Source organism: Glycine soja, chromosome 5, assembly GCF_004193775.1.
Source record: "Glycine soja cultivar W05 chromosome 5, ASM419377v2, whole genome shotgun sequence".
NCBI lineage: Eukaryota > Viridiplantae > Streptophyta > Magnoliopsida > Fabales > Fabaceae > Glycine > Glycine soja.
In genome coordinates, this window is record NC_041006.1 from 12,847,297 (window position 1) to 12,871,295 (window position 23,999).

Genomic DNA, 23,999 nt, shown 5'->3' on the forward strand with positions numbered 1-23,999 from the left:
CCTTTGTTCTTTGGTAGACATACCGTGTCCCACTTGACCCAAGCGATCTTATGTTGGTCATCTCCGGCACCCCAAAGAAACCTTTGTTGTATGCTTACCAGCCTGTTTGCCACCCTTCTAGGGATCCTGAAAAATGATAAAAAATAGATTGGAATAGAGGTTAGTATTGACTGAATAAGAGTGACTCTCCCCCCCAATGAGATATGTCTTTGTTTCCATTTTGTCTCCTCTCACACTTGTGGATAATTAGATTCCACATCTGACCCTTCCTTGGGTTTGCCCCTATCGGAATCCCCAAATAAACAAAAGAGGTGGCCACTAAGCTACAATTTAAGAAATCAGCTGCAGATTGCTTCCACGAATCAGGCATGCCAATAGATCCAAAGCTGCTTTTGGCAAAATTAATTTTTAGCCCTGACACCATTTCAAAAGCCCTCAATATGACCTTGATTGCTTTAATGTTCTCCATTGTCGCCTCTCCGAAGAAAATGGTATCATCCGCGTACTGTAGGATATTAACATCCACCTTATCTCTCCCTAGTGAAAAACTTGTGTAGATTTTTCTATCAATGGCTTACCTCATCAGTCCATTTAGGCCTTCTGCTACAATATTGAATAGGAAAGGCGCAAGGGGGTCTCCTTGCCTTAGGCCTCTGTTGGGAGAAAACTCTTTGGTTGGGCTCCCATTTACAAGTATGGAGATAGATGCAGAGGCTAGACATCCTTCAATCCACATAATCCATCTAGGGCTAAAATCCATCCTTCTCATCATGTAGATTAAAAACTGCCATGACACGGAGTCATAGGCCTTTTCGTAATCTACCTTGAACACGATGCATGACTTTTGCTTTCTCTTAGCTTCCTCCACCACCTCATTTGCTACAAGGACACCATGTAATAAGTGTCTACCCTCAATAAAAGCAGACTGTCTTTCGTCAATAATGGATGGCATCACCTTCTTTAATCTTTTAGCTAAGATCTTACTAACAATCTTGTAAATACATCCTATTAACGAAATAGGTCTGTATTCCGACAGCTGTTGTGGATCAGGCACCTTAGGTATTAAAGCTATGAATGAAGCATTACCACCCTTTGGAAAGATACCATTCACATAAAACCCATCAAGGAAACGGAGGATGTCAGGCTTGATGATTTTCCAAAACTTCTTAATGAACTTGAAGTTTAGACCATCCGGGCCTGGACTTTTATCGCTTCCACAGTCCCAAATTGCTTCTCTCACTTCCTCCTCCTCAAATCTCCCAACCAACATAGCATTCTGCTGCTGATTGATTTTCAGAAATGGAATTCCTTCAAGAGTTGGTCTAATAGGCTCTGGTTCATTAAATCTTTGCTGGAAAAAATCTCTAACTGCCTCCTTCACCCTTTGGGGTTCAGTCACCCATGAACCTTCAAGCATGATGCCTTTTAGCAGATTTTGTCTTCGAGACGCGTTCATCATGAGATGGAAATACCTTGAGTTGCAGTCACCTTCTTTGATCCACTTAGAACGAGATTTTTGCCTAAGTAAGGATTCATGTGAGTGGGCAGCCACCCACAAGTCTTCCTGTAACTGCCGCCTGATCTTCATCTCCTGTGGTGAAAGCTATCTATCCATTGTCACCTGTTCAAGTTTGTTTAATTCCTCTTGGAGCTGCTTTACCTTCTTGAATGTATCCCCATATTGCTCCTTATTCCATACCTTCAATCTACTTTTCAGTCTTTTTATTTTTTCTTTAAGTACAAAATCTCCCCATCCACTTTGTTGACCTGAGGTCATGAGAAGCTGGCCTACTCCTAGCAATGTGAAATCCTTAAGGGGATTTTTGGGTCTCACGGGGTATTACAGACGCTTTGTTTAGAACTATGGTAGGATTTCAAGGCCTTTGTATAACTTGCTAAAGAAAGATGGTTTTAAATGGAATGAGGAGGCTGAGGAAGCTACCGGAAAATTGAAGATTGCAATGGCAGAAATTCCTATTCTCACTATACCTGATTTTACTCAACTCTTCACTATGGAGACTGATGCGTCTAATAAGGGATTAGGAGCAGTGCTTATGCAACAGGGGAGACCATTGGCTTTTCTAAGCCAAACTCTCTCCGATAGGTCTCAGAAAAAGTCAGTTTATGAGAGAGAACTCATGGCTATTGTGTTGACAATCCAGAAATGGAGACACTACTTAATGGGCCACAAATTCACTGTATTGACAGATCAGAAAAGTCTGAAGTTTTTAATTGATCAGAGATTACTTGGTGAGGATCAGTTTAAATGGACCTCAAAGCTAATGGGGTTTGATTTAGATATACTGTATAAGCTGGGATGTGAGAATAAGGCAGCAGATGCATTGTCTAGAAGAATGACATATTCAACCATTTCTATGATTGGATTTTCTGATGAGGAAGAGTGGGAGTCTTAAGTTTTCTGGCTGAGCCGAAACTGAAAAATTATGCAGGATTTAGTGGTACATAGATCTGCACATCCAGGATATTCCTTGCAAGATAAAAAATTATGGTATAAAGGCAAGTTAGTAATTTCTAAAATCGTCTCCCAAGGTAACACTCATGACAGAGTATCACAGTTCTGTTGTAGGGGGTCATTCAGGGTTTTTCAAAACATTTAAAAGGATAGCAGCCTTAGTTTATTGGGAGGGTATGAGGCAAGACATCTTATGGTTTGTGGCTGCATGTGAGAGTTGCCAACAGAACAAATACCAGGCCCTATCCCCGGCTGGTCTATTGCAACCTCTTCCTAGCTGTAAAGGCTGTCACAAACCACCCTACAGGCACAGTTGAAGTGCTCATCCAATGGATAGATTTACCTGACTTTGAAGCCATATGGGAATCGGTTTCTGTTATGAAGCAACAATTTCCTACATTTCACCTTGGGGACAAGGTGGCTCTCTTGGGGGGGAGTATTGTTAGGCTACCTGTTAAGCAAGTGTATGAAGGAAGGACCCATGGCAAGTATAAGCAGAAGCCAGAGCAGCCAGAACCAGAGTTAGCTGTAAATGACTAAAATCAATTACAGTTTACTAGTTAGCCTTGTAACTGTTTAGGTCAGTTAAAGGTAGTTAGTTAGCTAGTCTTTAGCTATAAATAGAGACTAAGTGCCTGGAATTACTCATTCCGTAATCACGGTGGTTGGTTATGGAGGGTAGGCTCTAATCCCTAGATGTATCTTTGCACCACGAGATTAATAAAACGAGAGTTTTGGCTAGTTCTATCATAATACCCCCAACAAAATGGGGTTATCGAGAAGAAAAATTGTCATCTACTTAAAGTTGCTAGAGCTTCACTCTTCCGTTTATTTGTTCCCAAAACTTACTAGGGGAAAATTGTGTCCTGAATGGTATTTGTCCTGTACAATAAATGTTATCATTCTTCCCTTCCTCTCCTATCATGTCAAGTCTCCAAACTCATATCTCTGGATGTGTTGCCTTTATTCATTATCACGATCAATATCATGGAAAGTTAGACCCACGTGTCAAGTCTACCTTTTCTCACAATGCTGGATGTTCAAGATTCCACTCCCGAAGAAGTCATTACAAAGGAAGCCATGACAAAGCAAGAGAGGTAGACTGGTTCTATCAAAACAAGTATCAAAGGCGAAAGAAATCCACTATGGTCTCATAGCAAGGTCAAATGTCCCATCCAAAGGTAAGTATTCTTACTTCCGAAAATGTTATTGAGGATTTAACTAGAAGTGTTACTGATGACTTGCCAATTGCCTTGAGGAAAGGAAAAGGATTGCATGACATTTATCCTATATCATAATTTGTGTTTATTGACCATCTTGCTGCGCAACATTAGAGTTTTGTTGCAGCCATTGATGTAATCAAAATATCCAATTTAGTTCAAGAGGCTTTAAAGGATAAGAATTGGGTTTGAGCCATGAATGGAGAGATGGGGGCATTAAAAAGAAACTTGACATGGGAGATTGTAGACTTGGTTGTCGGTGAATATACATTTTGAAGCATTGATCTAACGGCTCCCTGGATTGATATAAGGCAAGATTGGTTGAAAGGGATATGCTCAAACCTATGAGATTGATTATCAGGGGACATTTGCTCCAATAGCAAGGATGATATAGAATTTGTATAGAAACTGCGTGTCTTGGATGACCACACAAAGCCTTTATTTATAATGAGCAAATAGGATCAATATTGATTACATAAGATCAATCTAATAATGAGTGTAATAAGGAATAAATCCATAATTGCTATCTAATAATAAATAAGAGAATATTATGTAATCTACCACTCCCCCTCAAGCTGGAGCATATATGTGATATGAACCAAGCTTGTTACAAATGTGGTAAACCTACTAGAAAGGAAAGGCGGTTCTAGCTGTGTGATTGTGCCAATAAATGATGGCTTGGCAACAGTCAACGGAGGCCTGCAGTTACGACGAGTACTGTTCAACCGTGAAAAGAGCAGGCATTGAAAGCGTGAGATGCATGTGCATGGGGGCATGTGTGGCGGTAGATGGCGGCGTTATTGCAGCGTCGGATCATCAAAGATAGGCGACAATGGTCATAGGTAGGCACTTCATCAAAGAGAAGCTGAACAATGATCTTATAGCAACAACCTACATCCGTTCAGGACTCCATTTGGCATATATGTTTTCACCAAGGGATATTCTACAATGAGATTCCAATAACTTACTAGCAAGTTGGGTATGTTTGATATCTATTCGCTAGCTTTAGGGGGAGTTTGAAAATAGAATAAGATATCCCTTTTATTTGTAATTATTAGGATAGATTTTATTTTCTTTCCTACTTTCCTTATTTTCCCCACCAACTGAATAATTTTCCATGAGTAATATTATTTTCAATATTTATGTGAATGTGATTTAGTTTTGATCTGTTTTCTTCTGCATGATTTTCCTCTTTCTTTTTGGTTTGAGTTTGATTGGTGTATTCCAATATGTATTTCTTAAACATTCTATCAGCATTATCCCGTTTGTGTATTTCTCACCGGAAGAGAGCTAAAGAAATAGTTGAAACATGGGATAAATTGTTCAGTTCTTCCCAGAAGGAGCAGTGCATCTCTTTTCTGTACTTGGCTAATGACATCTTGCAAAATAGTAAACGGAAGGGCGGTGAGTTTGTTAATGAATTCTGGAAAGTTCTTCCAGCAGCTCTCAGGCGTGTTTATGACAGTGATGAACATGGAAAGAAAGCAGTAACCAGACTTGTAAGTTCTATTCTTACTTGTGATCAATTGTATATGCACATACAGTAAATTTTTCTATTCTCAGCTTATATTGTCATGCTATAGATTTGTGGGTCCCTGGCTTGGGTGATTGTAAACGATGATTAACTTCCAGGTTTAAGAGCTGAATTCTATGTATGTGCTGTATGATTTGTTTGATTAATATGATTTTGTTAATGGTGTAGATGACTGATGGTCTAATGCAGCATATATTAATCAGAGCAAAGCTCTTGTTGACCTACATTTGGAAATAATTCTTTAAAAATTTCAAATTTATGTTGTCCTAAATATAATCAGTCAGATTACATTTTATTCTCTTATTTATTATGAGATAGAAATTATGGATTTAGTCCTTATTACTCAATATTAGATTGATCCTATGTTATCAATGTTGATTCTATTTGCTTATTATAAATAAAGTTTAAGTGTGGTCATCAAAGACATACATTACAGTTAAACCCTTTCAACATGGTATTAGAGCTTGGTTCCATCTTCCATGACCTGTCTAGCCACTATTCTGCATTGGGCTCCTAAAATTTTGGAACTCCAATAAGTCACCTCTTCCACTGTCTCTTCTTCCTCCAACGACCACCGCCAACCATTTTTTTTCCAGCACCTCTAAACTTCGGCTACTGCTCCGGTGCATGCGTTTCACACACAGCCACCACTCCAATTATGTGATTAATTGATGTGAAGGTTATCAGTGGCAGATGGTGGAAGGCCAAAATTCTGCCATATAAGCATGCCATTGTGGCCTATGGCCCTGCTATAGATGGCCTTCCTTCACAAATTTCCTATGGTGGAGGGGTCGAAAAATGACATGTTATAGCGTTATGGCAGTGCAGTAACAATTATTTAACAAGATGCATTAAAAATAGTAATTATCAATGAAATTTTTAGAGTCTTGTATTATTGTTTACTAATTTAAGTATTCTTGTTCTTTCTTTTACTTTACCATTTTGTTCTTCTCTTGTGTTTAGATTGACATTTGGGAGGAGAGGAAGGTTTTTGGTTCACGGGGTCAGGGCCTTAAGGATGAAATAATGGGTCAGAATCCCCTTCCATCATCTACAAGTAATGGGAAGAGTTCTAATCCTATCAAGATAGTGAAGAGGGATGCCCACTCTGTGAGATTAGTAAGCTAGTTGCAGCAGCACTGTTTGATCTTTGATATGTTGCCTACTATGTTTTGTTTTGATATTTATGATCCTGAGGTATATCATATCTTTGTCATCGTCATTGCAGAAACTGGCTGTTGGGTGTTTGCCCGAAAAATTGCTAACATCATTGCATTCTGTTCATGATGAACATCTTAATGAGGAATTTGCCTTAAACAAGTGCAATGCTGTTGTACACCAAGTGGGTAAACTTGTAGAAGATGCGGAAAATATATTGGCTCAAGGTAAGAGGACATGCAAGTGGGACTTGATGATTTCTGCCTTGACATAAATTACTTCATGAAGAATCTTCTTTTTAGTGTTATTCTGTGCAATTTGTTGATGCTCATAGACATCAGGGAGATGGCTACTGTTAAAGATCAGATTTGATTTATTGTAAATAGGGAAGGTTAGAAACTGTATAGCAGATTTGTAGGGATCTGATTTTAATTTTTCTTTTGTATCCTTAATTACTTCTTTCTCTGATTATAAATAAATTCTTCATGTGTGTGCTCTTAGACACAGTTCCTCTAAATCTCATATGGTATCAGAGTTCTTTCGGTTGTGATCTGCAATAGTGGAGTTCCTTATGGGTGAACAGTACCCACCTCATTGCATGCCCTCTTTTCCTTCCGCCGTGATGCTTTTTCTCCAGTGAGCCACCACAATAAAAGTGCCCTTCTCCAGCGAGTCCTACGCCATCAGACCTGCCGCCTACCACCGCTTGATACGCTGCCATGTGCCGCCTTTCTCTGGCACATGTACCTCACACACCTGCAACAAAAACGTGCGTGACCTTATTTTGCTGTCACCCAACTGCTGTCGACTCTCTTGCTGAACTTCTTAGTCTCTGGCGACCACTACCAGCACCTTTTTCTGGCGTCACCTGCTCTTTTGTGACCACCACAACATCTGTGTTTCACATCCAGCCTCCAAATAGGTGCTGCATCTGCTTTTTTTTTTTCCAGCATGACCCATCCGCTGAGACCTTCCAACTGCCTTCCCCTATCTCCAGCAACCCTTTCTGGCCATCCTGTTCACACATAGTCTTTGATGACACACCCTTCAACTCCCATTCTGCTATGACTTATACCAATATACTGTTGACCCCGTGTGCAAAATTAACTAGGACAGCCTAGTACGGCCGAGACTATGCCCCACCTGCTGATGTGACTTTCTGCCACTGAGTATTTTGATTTCCTCTGGTTCTGAGCTGCCCAACAACTTGTCTCGTCTGTGACTGTTGTGGCTCAGTTTGGTAATCCTATAGCCTTTGTCTCCCAATCCTCTCCACTCTAGGCACTTGGATACTTGATTTTGGCACCTTTGATCATATGACCGGTGACCAATCTTTTATTTCAATTGTCTTTTTTAGACTCACTTCCTTTTGTTACACTCGCATATGACTCTCAAATTAAAGTTTGTGGCACTGGTCAAACCCAACCACTCCCTAGCCTTCCTTTACAGTCTGTCCTATTTGCTCCTGGTTATCCTTTCAATTTAATTTCTATTAGCAAGCTCACTCATTAAAGTTTTTTGTCCTTTTGTTAATAATTCTGTTCTGGTTTAGGATTGACGTACTGGACATTGGATCAGGACATGAGTTTTGAGGATTGTATCAGTTAACACCGCCGGTTTACTATGTATCCACTTCCTCCCTAGATCTAGCTCACCAGTGCCTTGGTCATCCCAGTTTGGACAAGTTGCGTCTTTTGGTTCCTAGTGTCTCTACTCTTAAGTCATTACAGTGAGTCGTGTTAGTTAGGGTGTGTTTGGTTTAGAGGATGACAGTAAAAGAGAAATCTTTGAATCAAAGTAGAGTGTAAAAGGTGTGGGTTCCACAAAAAAAGTACAAAATTTCTCTCCAATATTATTTTTCTCTTCAATAACAAACACAACCTTAGGAAAACATGTTCGTCATTCTTACAGTCCTCACATCAATAAAACTGCCATGACACCTTTTACTTTAGTTCACTTTGATATTTGGGTCCTAGTCAAATTGAGTCGTAGTTTTCTTATTGAAAAATCATTTTGGTGTTCTCTGTCTTTCAAACTTTTTGGCATGGAATTCTGAATCAGTTTGGCACATCCGTTAAAATTTTGCACACTAATAATGATTGAGAATAGTTCTCTTCCCAATTTCAGTCATTTCTAACCTCACAGGAAGTGTACATCAAACGTCCTGTGCCCACACACCCCAACAAAATGGTGTTACTGAACAAAAAAATGCTATACCGCATGCCCTCGCCTATCCTTTGGAACCAAGTTCCATATTCTATCATCCATGGTGCTTTGGATTCTGTCTATTCCTATGTCTATAGGTGAAGCCATGGCTGATCCTCGTAAGCGACAGACAATGTTGGGTTTATATAATGAAGGTTGGTCCAGATGGCAATGGCAATATTGATCGGTTCAAAGCTCCCTTAGTGGCTAAGGGCTACACTCATATCTTTCACCTTGACAATGGGGATACCTTTTCCCTTGTGGCCAAGATTACCTTTGTTCGTCTATTTCTTGCTATGGATGCTATCTATCATTGGTTGCTTCACCAATTAGATATCAAAAATGCTTTTTTACATGGTGAGCTACATGAATAGGTTTACATGGATCAACCCCCAGGATTTATTGCTTTTGGTGGATCTCATCTTGTTTGTCGCCTTTGACACTCCCTCTATGGCTTGAAGCAATCTCCCCATGCTTGGTTTGGTCATTTCAGCTCTGCATTAATTCAGTTTGGTATGACTCATTGTGAAGTTGACCACTTTTTTTTTTTTTTTTTTTATTTTTTTATTTTTTATTGAGGATGCTTAATTCACCTTGGGTATTGCCATTTCGAAGAGAAAATATCTTGGAACATTCTTGTTAGGAAGTCCCATATCGCCTGCCTCAATTTTCAGGGTATCGCTTATATATCTATTGGACAACTTCACTTAGTACCAATTGGTTTTAAGATGGAATCTAACATGGTATCAAAGCCTATAGTCCATCTTGGTTTTTTCCTATTTTAGTAGGCTTGCCTGTTCTAGCAGGCATCTGCGGAGAGGGTGTTAGGAAGTTCCACATTGTTGCCTCAGTTCTCGGGGTTTAGCTTATATATCCGTTGGGCAACTTAGTGCCAATTGGTTTTAAGCTGAAATCTAACAATTCTCACCGAGACTGGTATGCTTAAGTGTTGTCCAAGTGATACTCCCATGGACCCCAATGTCAAGCTTCTTTCGGGTCAGAGGGAACCATTGAAAGACTCGGGAAGATATCACAGACTTTTTGGCAGACTCAATTATCTCATTGTCACCAGGCCGGAATATAGCATTTGTAGAAAGTCAATTCCTCAATGCCCTTTATGATGGTCATTGGGTTGCTCTCATGCACATTCTCCGATATATCAAGAATGCACCAGGCCACATACCCTTATATGAAGACAAAGACAATGCCAAAATTGTCTATTACTCTAATGCTGATTGGGTAGGATCACCATCAGACAAAAGGTCTACCTCTGCTATTGTGTTCTTATTGGAGATAATTCAATCTCATGTAGAGGCAAGAAGGAGAATAAGGTTGCTAGATCCAGTGCTGAAGTTGAATAGCATGCCATGGCAGCAGTTGCAAGTGAAATTACATGGCTTGGGCAACTTATCCAATAGCTTCAGTTTGGAGACACTCAGGGCACTAAGCTTATTTGCGATAATCAAGCCACTCTTCACATTGCATCTAATCCGATCTTCCATGAACGAACTAAACACAGAGATAGATTGTCATTTTGTGAGAGAGAAAGTTCTCTAGGGAGAAATCACCATTGACTTTGTAACAAGCTTGGAACATATGACATTTATGCTCCAGCTTGAGAGGGAGTGTTAAAGATGAGATTTAATTTATTGTAAATAGGGGAAGTTAGAAACTGTATAGCAGATCCGTATGGATCTGATTTTGATTCTTATTTTGTATCTGTAATTACTTTCTCTAAAAATAAATAAATCCATCATGTGTGTTCTTAGACACGGTCTCTCTAAATCTTATAGCTATATCATAATTGAAACACTTAATAGAAGTGCCAAAATAAGAAGTGGTGCATGGAGGTCACCTAGGGCTAGTGGCTGCCTTGGATGGTGGCTGCACAACAGGATGACTGGATTCTTGACTCTTGATCATGCCCACTGGACATACGCTCCTAAACATACCAACTTGTGGCCAGAGGAAAAGACTAAAAAATGTGTATATTACTGATTTGATTTAAATTTTACAAAGGATACACAAATATATAGATACAAGGAGAAGCCAAAAATAAGGAAAGAGTGGAGTTAAATCTAAAGATACAATCCTAATTACATAATGTACAATAAATCTCCTAAAAATAGGCTATCTACATATAGACAGATCAAATCTGATATAAATGGTAACAAAGTCAACTAAATCAAGTATGTATCATGTCTCCTGGGATATCTGTGTAATCTACATAATATCTCAACAATATCTCTGTCATATTTTAACGGTCTCATCGATGAAAACTGGGGTCATACTTGACTTGTCGCAAGTATGAGTTCCTGAAGTGGAATATTTAACATGACATCGGTTACTGGTGAACTCATTCGGCTCAAAAAGTTACTTCAGGAACTTTGATTTGGATAGGTTAGGGAAGATGACTTCTCGAACCTAGTGTTTCATGAGCAGACCAAACACATTGAAATAGATTGCCATTTCTTCAAATATAGTAGTATATGGGAAAACCTTTACCCAATCTGTCAATTCAAGTTACCAGTTAGCATAATAGCATCTCTCTATATTAAGTGTTTGAGGGTTCCTCACACAAGCTACATGTGTAACAAGCAACAAGCTTGGTGCATATGATTTATATGATCAAGGTTGATAATATTTGTATGACACAAATTTCACCATATAAATGACTTTTCCCTTCTCAACATAGTATGGTCAAGGAAATCTTGCATTTTTTTATAAACAAGTAGGTCTGGGTTTCTGACCTATATTTGAACATAGTTCTTGATATGTTGTAAAATAGGAATTAAGAGAGAAAGTAAAAAAAGTTACTCTAATGGGATGCACTAGTTATTCAATTGTAGTACAAGTGTATTTCATCTTGCTTTAATTATTTGTGATCAGATTTGTAGTGCAAGAGCTTCACCAATTAATTAATTTACTTTTATTGTTATTGAATTTTGATTTGTATATCAGGAAATCAGCTGGGATCCACATTGGTAAATGACTTGCAAGAACAGGAAAATGAGCTTAAGCAATATATGGTGCAACTTGAAAATGCCGAGGCTGCCAGGGCTACTTTACTTTCCCAGCTTAAAGATGCACTGCAGGAACAGGTATAAGTTATTTATGTTTATATTTCAAAGATGCAAATGCAATTGATAACTGCTTGCTAATGTCAAGTTTTTCAGGAATCAAGGCAAGAGCTTGTTCACACCCAGTTACTAGTAAGAATCTGTCATCTGTCTTTGCCGTTTCTCCATGCATGTCACACTGTTGTTTTCCCCTAATATATTGTAATTCTAAGTGTTTTTTGCTTCATGACGTACTACAGTACTAGCAAATTTCATTGATAAAAAATTGGCCCAACTTCTCATAAACTTTCTCTTTATGATACCATATCTGGATTGTTGTTTTTCTGAATATAGTTTAGGCCACTGCTAAATTTGAAAAAAAATATTTGTACAGTGTGTTCAGAATGTTTTCCTGTGACTTAATTGTTTAAATAAAATAGTGAATCAAATTCATTTTGGCTTTCTATGTAAAGGAATAATAAAAATCACCAAGAACCACATGCCTTTTGTCTTTTCATCGAAAGAAACTATTTCTCTTTATTTGTTATTACCTCTGCCTGCTCTTAACGACAACAAGAAAACCCTATCCCATTAGGTGAGGTTGGCTACATGGATCACACAACTGTACCTTCTCTCATGCCTTGTAATTTTATTGTAATAGTTAAATCCTGCAAATTTATTGTCCTGCACAACTGGTCATGCTGTGTATAATATTGAATTAATAATGTATACATGTGATGTTTATTCTTTCTTCCTCTTTCTCTTACATATGTTATAAATGATAAATGATAGATATACAAAGAGATGTCTGCATCATTTCTGTTTTTTGTCCCCATCATTTTTCGCCTTGTCTTCATATGCATCTTTCTAGGCACAAAAAGCTTAAGAAGTGGCATGGAATGGTTTTATCATTTCTTCTCCTAATTATTAGAGAGAGAATCAAAGCATTGGATTATCTATTTGCAAATTGTTATTAAATAAAAAATATGATTGAATAAATAATGTAAACAAATAAATAGTTAATTGTTAAATTTATCTATCTATTCTTTTCAACAGAGTATTTAATTGAGTTTACATTCTAGTCTAAAAAAATTTTATCAAAGAAGAAATCTTTCGAGAAAGAATTACAAAGAATGAGGAGAAAACATAATCATTGTACATATAAGAGCTAAAATTAAAACAAACGTGAAAATAGAGAACATCAATGTAATAAAGCTTCTGGATCCCTTAACAGTTAACATATTGGTCAAAGAAACCCCAGAAAATGGGCGGAGTTTTGCACTAAATTTGCTGACCACTTGTTAGGAACCAAGAATTGAAATGAGAAAGAAAAGAAAGGATTTTAATATTCAAATAATGAGTTAACTAACTCTCCTAATATCCTAACACCATCTTATCTGATTTCTAGTTATTTGATGTACCAAAGAAACCTTAATGATGAGAGTTCAGCTCCAACCAAATAAATTTTAATATTCAAATAATTTTCTATGAAATCTGTTCAGTGCGGATAGACAAACTGTAGAAAATCTTGATTAACCGGTTCTTTAGCACCCGATAATCAGTTTAAAGTTTGTTTCTCCTTGGTCATTGAACATAATAGATTTGGAAACTCCAATTCCCAAGATCCTGCAGCATATTTTTAAACCAAGATTCTTGGATGGCCAAGTAAGTGAAGTCTTGCATTTGTGTCAATTGATCCTATTTTAATGTTGTCTGCATTTTTCTATTGTGCAGGCTGCACAAGGCCAGATTGAGCAAGCTGCAAGTATCAGGAAGAGGTTTACCGTAGCACCAGAAGCTACTAGGGCGTTGGAGCAAAATCTTCCATCAGTTCAACCAAACAACACTCCTCTTCAGCCTTCTTTTACCCAACCACCTATATCATTTGCTCCTCCCCAAACCACTGAAGAAGATAAGAAGGCAGCTGCAGCTGCTGTTGCTGCTAAGCTTGCTGCCTCTACATCCTCTGCCCTTATGCTTACATCTGTTCTTTCTTCCCTTGTTGCAGAAGAAGCTGCCTCCATGAATGGTAGCTTAAACTCTACTGGGTTTACTTCAGGGTTACCTGTTTTCCGTCCAGAGAAAAGACAAAAACTTGAAAAACAAATGCATGCTTCTGAGTTTAACAGTACTGATATGGGGAGCTCTTCTTTTCTGGGCACTTTACAACAACCATCAGTAGCAAATGTGCCACTGACACACTCAATCAGCTTGCAACCCATACCACAACCCAACCAATCACAAGCTGCATTTGCTTCAGGTCCCCCACCTCCTCATTCCCCCGTGAACCCACCAGCAAATCAGTTTGTTCAATCTACTGGATTAATGGTTGGGGGAATTCCTTATGGATATGGATCAAACAACCTACCACCTCCACCTCCACCTCCTTTACCTCCACATGTGGCAATGGGGTTATCAATGGCCGGCATGCAGCCATCACAGTCACAGGCCCAGCAACAACAGCCGTCAGCAACTGGAGGATTTTACAGGCCACCAGACATAGGGTTTTATGGGCAAAGCCATTCATCAACACAACCAGCACCAGTACCTAGGCAGTGAGCGTTATTCAAACGTCAAAAATCAACAGCTAAGATTGCTGCCATCTTTGTATCAAGTTCATTTAGGAAACTTCTGTACACCAAGGGGAGGCTATGTAGTAATGTAAATCAGTAGAAAATTAAATGTGGCAAGAATTCTGTCATGACCATAGTCGACTGTGATCTTCATGACAACTGTGATCATTAGCTGACAACTGTGATCTTCATGACCATAATCGACTACTGTTTAAATCTGAGTAGTAGGTTTTGTCATCATTAGCTGACAACTGTGATCTTCATGGCCATAGTCGACTACAGTTTAAAACCTGATGGGCCCCTTGCAAATTGTTCTGAAACACTCGGTACTCTTGTCATGCATGGTGTATCATGTGTGTGGACCACCTCTGTCTTCATGAAGCTGCATATTTGCATGAACATTGGTGGCTGGGGTTAGTCACCTCTTCTATGAATTCCTAGGAGGCTTGCCATTGCTTTCCATTCTCCTAGAATACTTCTATTTTGGGAGGTAAGAGGTTAATGTAGTGCAGTATCAGATGACAAGATATGTTGGCATTTTTTGTTGGGATTTTGCATGATAACATGGGCAGTCCATCAACGTGGAATGCCCTGGTATGGTCTGCACGGGTCCTTCCCAATACAAGATGTCTTTAGGCCCTGTTATTTACACCGTTCCATTTCCTCTTTGCATTGTTTTTCTTTTAATTTTTTTTTATAAAAATATTCTTAACACTGCCAATTGACTATCGTAGGTTGACATTGACAATTAACTACACAACGAAAACTTAATTTTTTTGTGCTTAATGTTTATTTATTGATTAATTTAATAAGTTTTACGAGTGAAATAAATCATTAAATAAAATAGGACTTGCTCAAAGAAGGAAAGATGTGGCCACGTTTGAATATTCGGTTTTTTTGGACAAACCTAAACATTTTTCCATTTATAGCACCTTTTCCAGACTAAATTAGCTATTGGACAAGAGAATATAACGTGTGAGCAAGATTCTTCTATACAATGACAAAGCAAACACAAGTCTTGATCATCCTCTATAATACCTCTCTTGGTAAGGTTATCCTAGGTTGGAGGTCTATTATTGAGGACTCTCCACACAAAGATAATCTTATTTGGGACCTTGAAATCCCAAATGATAGAAAAAAGTCTTTGTTCCTGTGACAAGTAGTGCAATTCATGTAAGGCCTTGTATGCGGAGCTCACACTATAACTTCTATTTGGATCTTGAGTTCACCCCAACCATCTTCAACTCCTTTTTGGATTTGAATATTTGTCACCAAGAGCATAAACTCATCAACCACTTGCTTCTCCCACTTAAACCGTTCTCTTCCCCATCTAAACTTCCTTACCCAATCATCATGCTCCAAACCACCAAGATTTTTTTATAACGTCCTCCTTTTGCATTGAATTTTAAGAAAATCTAGTATGAGACTTAGCAAGACTTTCCCCTCCACACCAAGAGTGATGAGAATCAAACAAGGAACAAGGACATTGAAGCAATACAAGGACTTGGTGGACTAATGACAAGGACACATGCTAAGAAAACAAAGGAAGCCTTGAACCAAATTCACAAGGGTGTTGCTAGGTGCACCCAGCAACATTGCAAGTGCACCCAACACTTTTATAAAATGGTAATTTTGCCTCTCTCTTGTTTTTCTTTAAATTGGTAGTGTCGTGTGTTATATTTTATGTTTCACGCTTTCTTTCTTTCATTTTGGTCTGGTTTTTGCCGTTCTTGGTGGTTTTTTGCGAGTGTTGAGAGAGGTAGCGGTTCGGTGAAGGTTAAAGTCTTATTTGGTGGTGTTTTAATTTCGACGGAGGTACACATTTTTTCGTTTTTTTGGGTATCTTGTTTTTTAGTAGGATGTAACATACATAAGAAGTTCTTTCGTAAGATTTTTACGGAAGAACTTCTTTCGTAATTGTAAAAAGTTTCTTACGGAAGAAGGTATTCCGTAAGAGACTTACGGAAGAACATCTTCCGTATGCTTCTTACCGAAGAACTTCTTTCGCGAGAAGCTTACGGAAAAAATTCTTCCGTAAGTTTTGTAGTTTTATTTTTAAAAAAAAATTGTTTTAAATTTGTGAAAAAATTATATATATGAATATTAATTTTTTTAATTTTTGTATTTCATATTTTTTGAAATTGTGGATAATTGGTTTAATTAGGTATAATAATTAAGGTATAATAATTGTATTTTGTTGTAGTGGTAGAATGTTTAATTAGTTGTTAGTTATAGTTTATATATTTTGTTAATTAGTTTATTATTATTGTGTTTTTGTAGTATGTATTGGGTAATTTGTTGTAGAAATTTAAGAATATTTAGTTATTACAAATCTAATATATGATAAGTCAAAATTGAGATTATTTAGGTCCAAAATTTGTATTTAGTTTAAGTAAATTATTTAGTTTTAAATTTTTAGCGTAGTTGTATTGGTTTTTAATATGTATGTAGTTATTATTTAGTCTATTTTTAATTATGCCAATATGGTAATTTGTATGTAGTTGTAAATTTTGAATGTATTTGTGTATGATGTATAATTTGTTTATTTGTCATTAAGATGGACGAAGATCAATGGACGTATGACAGTACGATGTCTCAAGAAGTTGATATGGATTTTGAAAATAAACAACAATGTGGTGTGAATCAACCACATGTCGATTGTTCGGATGTTTTTAATACTTCTCAGGTAATCATGTTAATTAGTTTGAGTCATTTGGTTGAATGTTTGTTTTGTATTAAAATTAATATGTCAGGGTTGCGTTGTAGGTCTTTGGTACCCGAGATGATGTTTTGTAGTGGGCTTGAATGGTTGCCCATGAAAACGAATTTGTTGTAGTCATTATGAGGTCTGACACATATACTAGTAGTAGAGGAAGAAGTTCATTTGTGTTAATTGGCTGTGAAAGGAGCGGTCAGTACAAGTGTAAGAAGAAAGAATTTGTTAGAAGAGACATTGGGAGTAGGAAATGTGATTGGCCCTTCAAGCTTCGTGGGAAACCAGTGCATGAAGGGGAAGGTTGGATGGTAAAGTTGATCTGTGGGATTCACAACCATGAATTGGCCAAGTCCTTAGTTGGACATCCATACGTTGGGCGATTGACTAAGGATGAGAAGAATATTATTGCTGATATGACAAAGTCAATGGTGAAACCAAGAAACATCCTGCTAACGTTGAAGGAGCACAATGCCAACAGTTGCACCACAATCAAACAAATTTACAATGCAAGAAGTGCATATCGTTCTTCCATTAGAGGAAGTGATACTGAAATGCAACATCTAATGAAACTTCTTGAACGTGATCAATATATTCATTGCCATAGATTGAAGGATGAAGTTGTGGTACGTGATCTGTTTTGGTGTCACCCAGATGTAGTGAAGTTATGCAATGCATGTCATTTGGTGTTTTCATAGACAGTACCTACAAAACAAATAGGTATAGATTCACTACTTGACTTTGTTGGGGTGACACCAATGGAGATGACATTCTCCACTGGGTTTGCATATCTGGAGGGTGAACGTGTTAATAATGTTGTATGGGCTTTGGAATGATTTCGAGATCTATTTTTAAGACGTGATCGCCTCCCTGTAGTTATCATTAGAGGAAGTGATACTGAAATGCAACATCTAATGAAGCTTCTTGAACGTGATCAATACATTCATTGGCATAGATTGAAGGATGAAGTTGTGGTACGTGATCTATTTTGGTGTCACCCAGATGTAGTGAAGTTATGCAATGCATGTCATTTGATGTTTTCATAGACAGTACCTACAAAACAAATAGGTACAGACTCTCACTACTTGACTTTGTTGGGGTGACACCAATGGAGATGACATTCTCCACTGGGTTTGCATATCTGGAGGGTGAATGTGTTAATGTTGTATGGGCTTTGGAATGATTTCGAGATCTATTTTTAAGACGTGATCGCCTCCCTGTAGTTATTATTATTGACAAAGACCTAGCATTGATGAATGCAGTGAAAACTGTATTCCCCGAGCGTACAAACTTGTTATGCTGGTTTCACATCGACAAGAACGTCAAGGCCAAATGCAAATCTTTAATCGGTCAAAAAAATATTTGGGAGTATGTCATGGATAACTGGGGTACTCTGGTTGATTGTCCTTCTGAACAGTAGTTCCCTGCGTGCCTTCAGAAGTTTGAAATGGCTTGTTCACCTTGGCCAATGTTCGTTGACTATGTTAACGAAACATGGGTTATCCCACACAAGGAAAAATTTATTACAGCCTGGACGAATAAGGTCATGCACCTAGGCAACACAACAACAAACAGGTATTAAAATGTTTCATTTTTTTTATAGTAATGTCTATTAATTCATGGAATTTAATTGTTGTAAATGTTTACTGTTTTTTGTCTATTTCAAATGTAGGGTTGAATATGCTCATTGGGCTTTAAAAAGAGTGTTACATAATAGCCTTAAAGACCTATGTAGTGTTTGGGATGCCATAACAACATGATCACGCTACAACACACCCAAATTAAAGCATCCTTTGAAACAAGTACACATGTGGTTGGACATGTATTTAAAAAAACCTTATACAAGATGATGCAATCCTCCCTAGGAAGGGACCAGTCACTAGAGTCATGAGCAAGAGGCTCCAAGAGGATTGGGCTAGAGCTGCTGAAGAAGGCCCTAGGGTTTTCATGAACCTCAGGGTAGATCTCTGAGCCCATGGGCCAAGGTTGGGTCCAATTATCTTTGTACATATTAGACTAGGATGTCATTATATTTGGTCCTTGTATTTAGGGCTCCATAATGTAGGTAGGGTATCCTAGAAATATAGGATTTTTCAACCCTTGTATTTTAGGGCACCTAGACTAGTTTTTGTATTAGGGGTAGTTTTGTAATTTCACATGCACTAAGTGAATATTTGATGTGTGTGGTTGGAAATAAATTTAATTGAATTGGTAGAAGTCCAATCCAATTAAATTTTAGAGGGGGAGGTGAACATTTGCTTACTACACCCTATTGCCACATCATATAATCACACTTTGTGTATGTCCTTCATGCTTTACATGCCTCATGACACCTAAGCACACTTAGTGGAGAATCTTGGATTTGATCTTGGATTAGTGGGCCGAACCATAACTAAAATTCACTAATCATAATTAGTGAAATTTTGGCTCCAAAGTTTGGCTCCACAAATTCAATTTCAAATTCAAGTGAAATTTGAATTGAAATTCAAATTTCCCTCCAATTTTGTGTGACACTTAGGCTATAAATAGAGGTCATGTGTGTGCATTTTTTCAACTTTGATCATACGAAAATTAAACTTCAGATTTTAGAGCTCTTTTAGAGCACAAAATTTCGTGCTCTTCTCTCCCTCTCCCTTCATTCATCTCCTTCTTCCTCCAAGCTCTTATCCATGACCTCCTATGGTGGTGAGCTTCTTCTAGACTCATCTTCTCCTTGAAGTGGCGTCTCCTCTCTCTCTTCCTTCTCCATTCCGCTGCCATTCATCTTCCAAGAAGCAAAGGAATCCATTGATGAAGAAGATCCTAGGCCTACAAGCTCCAATGAAGCTTGCATCATGTGATATCAAGAGCATCTTCATCTAGGTGATGTTCTTTTGCTTCCTCTATCTTTTTGTTCGGTGAATTCTCTTTAATTCCTTGTTCTTCATCTTATCCTCCATGTATATCCTCCATTGTCTTGTGGTTTGGTGCTGTTTAGAGTAGATTCCAAAAAAAAAAAATAAACCGATTAAATCTTAGATCTATACTTGTTCTTGCATTTCTATGGTTCAAATTTTGTAGATCTACTCTTGAATCATGTTTTTGTGTTGATTTCAGGTTCTATCATTTTTCATTCATAATATTCTTGTGCTGAACCTTAGATCTAAATTTTCTTCCAAAATATTGATTAGAAAAAAAAACACAAAAATCTAAGTGTAAATCACTTAATCCATGTTGTCTTAGAGTCATGTTTAGTCATAGTAATTGTCACATTATGTTCTAAGTTTGTGTTGAATTTTTATTTTGTTGATTGAATTCTAGATACATTTGTTCATGTATTCTTGTATTCTTAGCCTATCTTTTGAATTTTGAGTCTAATTCATGCATGTTATTTAGTTCATAACATGTTCTAAATCAATTCCTAGAAGTAGTCTTGTTGTTGAACTCTTTTTTTTTTTGTTTTCTAGGTTTCCTACATGATGCCTATGATGAAGTTGAGTTGTGGCTGGATTTGTGAATCAAAATAAGTCTTAAGCTCTCTTTAATTTTGTTATTCAATATAATTGAGCATAAGCAAACACAAATTGTAACTATCCAAGCCTTAAGCAACATAAACACTACTCTTGATTTCTAGGTTGAAATCACTGGTGCTAGCAGCTTGAACATACGAACTTGTATAAATTATTGGGAATTGGTCACTACTTGTTTTGAGCTGAAATTTTTATTGAATTTTCTAGAAATTTGGAAAAAAATTATGAAAAAAGAACCAAGCGATTTGGATTAAAGGAAATAATAAGAAAAATCACACAAGTTGGCTGAAAAATCAGTGTCCAGGAAAAAAAAAGTGAAAGGGAAGTGTGCTTGTTGTTTTGGCTCAAAATTTGTTCTATAATTGGTGCCTATTTTATACCAATCCTAGTTCTGAAATTTTAGTTGAAAATTATTGTGAAAACAAGTGCCAAAACTATAGGTTTCTTGAGTTTTTTTTTTTTTAAGTTTTTCTACTCTACTCTAGAGCCATTCTAGGTTTCTCTTTGAGTCCTAGCTTGCTTTTATGTGTTTTTCATTGCTTTAATTGTTGAATCATCCTTGAAAATTTGTCTTGTCAAAACTCTTTTGGTTTAGCTTTCATCTCATTTTTTGGTCTTTGGTTATTGCTTGTCTCTTTGTTTCCTTGTTTGTAAGTTGTCATATAGGGAATTGAAAAGGAGGATTGGTGTCATTCCTTGAAGAATTTGAGTCAAGAAGCAAGGGGCCAACCACCTTAAGAGCTATTGGAATAAGAAGCACTCCAAATTGAGTGAAACACAAAAGAGAGAGTAGCCACCAAAATTGAGGATGTTTTTTTTTTTTTTTTGTAATTTGTAATTGGCAATTTTCTTTGCTTTCAAACTTTGTAACAAAAAGGTCTTTCATTGGAAGTAAGTTGGGAGCCTCCAATAGGTCACCCTACTTCCATGTATGTGTAATAATTTTAGGTAATTTTCCCTTAGGATAGTGAGTGTTTTGTTAGTAACCATAAATGAGGTTATCCAAACACTCTTAGGATCCGCCTAGTTTGCATTTCTTGCACTTTAGTTTCTTACTTACTTTCATAGCTTATTTCCTACTCCCTCCATTATCAAACCGCCTAGATAGCTTGCCTTTTACCAATTAGTTTTTACCTTCTTTCACACCTCTTTTAGTGTTTATTTTGGCTAGTTTCAACCATAGTTTCTTTTACCTTTTTTTTCAAACCTCCAACAAGAAAGAATCATAACTTAGGAACCAACATGAATCTTCATTTTTCATCTAGTGTTAATGGTGAGGGTTCTACTCCTAAGGACCCCTTGTATAAGATATTAGATGAGTTGAGATCCCTTAATTTGTGGAAAGAAAAACAAGAGAGAAAAGAAAAAGGTAAAAAAAAGAGTGGAATAAATAAGTCAAGATGAAAGAGAGAAAATAAGAGAGGAAGAAAGAAGAAAAATAATGAAAGAAATGAATAGAGAAAAACATGCCTCTTATAGTAGTCATGACTCTTGCAAGAGTTTAAGTGAAGAACTTAGCAACTATTATAGAGGCCGTCATAGTTCACATACTAAACATCACTCCCAAAGAAAAGAAAAGGATAGAAGGCCTCAAGAGGTTAACATTAGCCTCCCATATTTCCATGGAAAAGATAGTGTTGAGGCCTACTTAGATTGGGAAATGAAGGTTGAACAACTCTTTGCTTGCCATCATATTAGCGAAGAGAGAAAAGTTCCATTGGCTACCCTTAGCTTTCAAGGGTATGCCCTCTATTGGTGAACTTCCCTTGTTAGGGAACGAAGGATTCATGGGGATCCTCTAGTAGAGTATTGGAATGATCTTAAGAGTGCCCTTAGGAAGAGGCACATTCCCTCTTACTATGAAAGGGAGCTTATGGACAAGCTCCAAAGGCTTAGACAAGGGAGTATGAGTGTTGAAAAATATAGACAACAAATAGAACTACTCCTTTTAAGAGCTGGACTTAGGGAGGAGGAAAGAACAAGCATAGTTAGGTTCCTTAGTGGGCTTAATATGGAAGTGAGGGATAAGGTTGAACTCCTTCCATATAGGGACCTAGATGAGCTAGTCCAACTTTGTATAAGAGTGGAGCAACAACTTAAAAGAAAGCCTTCTTCAAAATCTTATGGCTTTCACTCTTATCCAAGGAAGGACCAAGCCCAAGGAATTTTGGGGGCTGCACCTTCAAAACCCAAGGAAGATAAAGGTAAGACCATAGAGAAATCCACCCCTAAGACTAGTTCCCAAGAAAGGACTAGCAACATTAAATGCTTCAAATGTCTTGGGAGAGGTCACATTGCCTCTCAATGCCCCACAAAGAAAACCATGATTATGAGGGGTCAAGACATTTATAGTAGTCGAGAGGAGACTACTTCTTCCCCTTCCTCTAGTGGAAGTGAAGATGATGTAAGGGGTGAAGAGTCTAGTGAGGAAGTCTACCCCCATGAAGAAGGTGACCTCTTAATGGTTAGAAGGCTCCTTGGAGGTCAATCTTGTGATCTATCTCAATCCCAAAGAGATAACATCTTTCATACAAGATGCAAAATTTTAGATAAAACTTGTTCTCTCATTGTGGATAGTGGATCTTGTTGCAATTGTTGTAGCACAAGATTAGTTTCCAAGTTGAACCTCACTATCATTCCCCACCCAAAACCTTATAAACTTGAATGGCTCAATGAGCAAGGGGAAACGATAGTTAACCAACAAGTGAAGGTACCTTTCTCCATTTGGACATATAAGGATGAAGTTAATTGTGATATAGTTCCCATGGAGGCAGGACATATTCTTTTAGGAAGGCTGTGGCAATTTGATAGGAAGATCATTTATAATGGCCTAACTAATGAGATTACCCTCACCCATCTTGGCACTAAATTTGTGTTGCATCCTCAAACACCTTCACAGGTGGCCAAAGATCAACTAACTATGAAAGATAAGAGGGATGGGGAAGAAAAAGTAGAAAAGAAAAAGAAAAGGAAGGATAGTAAGGCCTTGTCTTCAAAGACCAAGGGGAAGGAAAAAAAGGGAAAGGATTCCTCCAAGAAGATTGTTAAGAAGGAAAATCATTTTGCAACAAAAGGTGATATTAAAAGAGCCCTCCTTCTTAAACAATCTTTCTACCTTCTCCTATTAAGGGAAACATCCCTTAGCACTGCCACAATTCCTACATTTGAGACCTTACCCTCAAAGGTCCAAGAACTCTTACATGAATTTGGTGATATATTTCCCAAAGAGATACCCCCTGGGCTATTTCTTTTAAGGGGAATAGAACACCAAATAGATTTAGTCCCGGGAACAAGCCTTCCTAATAGGCCAGCCTATAGGACTAACCCTCAAGAAACTAAGGAGATAGAGTCTCAGGTTAAAGAATTGTTGGAGAAGGGTTGGGCCCAAGAGAGCCTAAGCCCATGTGCTGTGCCAGTGTTGTTGGTGCCAAAAAAGGATGGTACGTGGAGAATGTGTACAGATTGCAGGGCCATCAACAACATCACTGTAAAGTATAGGCACCCCATTCCTAAACTTGATGATTTGCTTGATGAGTTGCATGGTGCCAATATCTT

General features: G+C 37.7%; 1 protein-coding gene across 4 annotated transcripts in view; it reads left to right on the forward strand.

Moving 5' to 3' along the window:
• Positions 1-14,943, forward strand: part of LOC114412338 (wiskott-Aldrich syndrome protein homolog 1-like) — a 32,026-nt gene extending 17,083 nt beyond the window's left edge. For all 4 annotated transcript variants that reach the window (XM_028376179.1, XM_028376178.1, XM_028376177.1 and 1 more), the window contains 6 exons: positions 4,948-5,192; positions 6,191-6,346; positions 6,456-6,612; positions 11,552-11,691; positions 11,767-11,802; positions 13,384-14,943. In XM_028376179.1, the coding sequence (XP_028231980.1) occupies positions 4,948-5,192; positions 6,191-6,346; positions 6,456-6,612; positions 11,552-11,691; positions 11,767-11,802; positions 13,384-14,208 (1,559 nt within the window). In that variant the 3' untranslated portion in view covers positions 14,209-14,943. The remainder of the gene's footprint in view (positions 1-4,947; positions 5,193-6,190; positions 6,347-6,455; positions 6,613-11,551; positions 11,692-11,766; positions 11,803-13,383) is intronic.
• Positions 14,944-23,999: the final 9,056 nt, after the last annotated feature.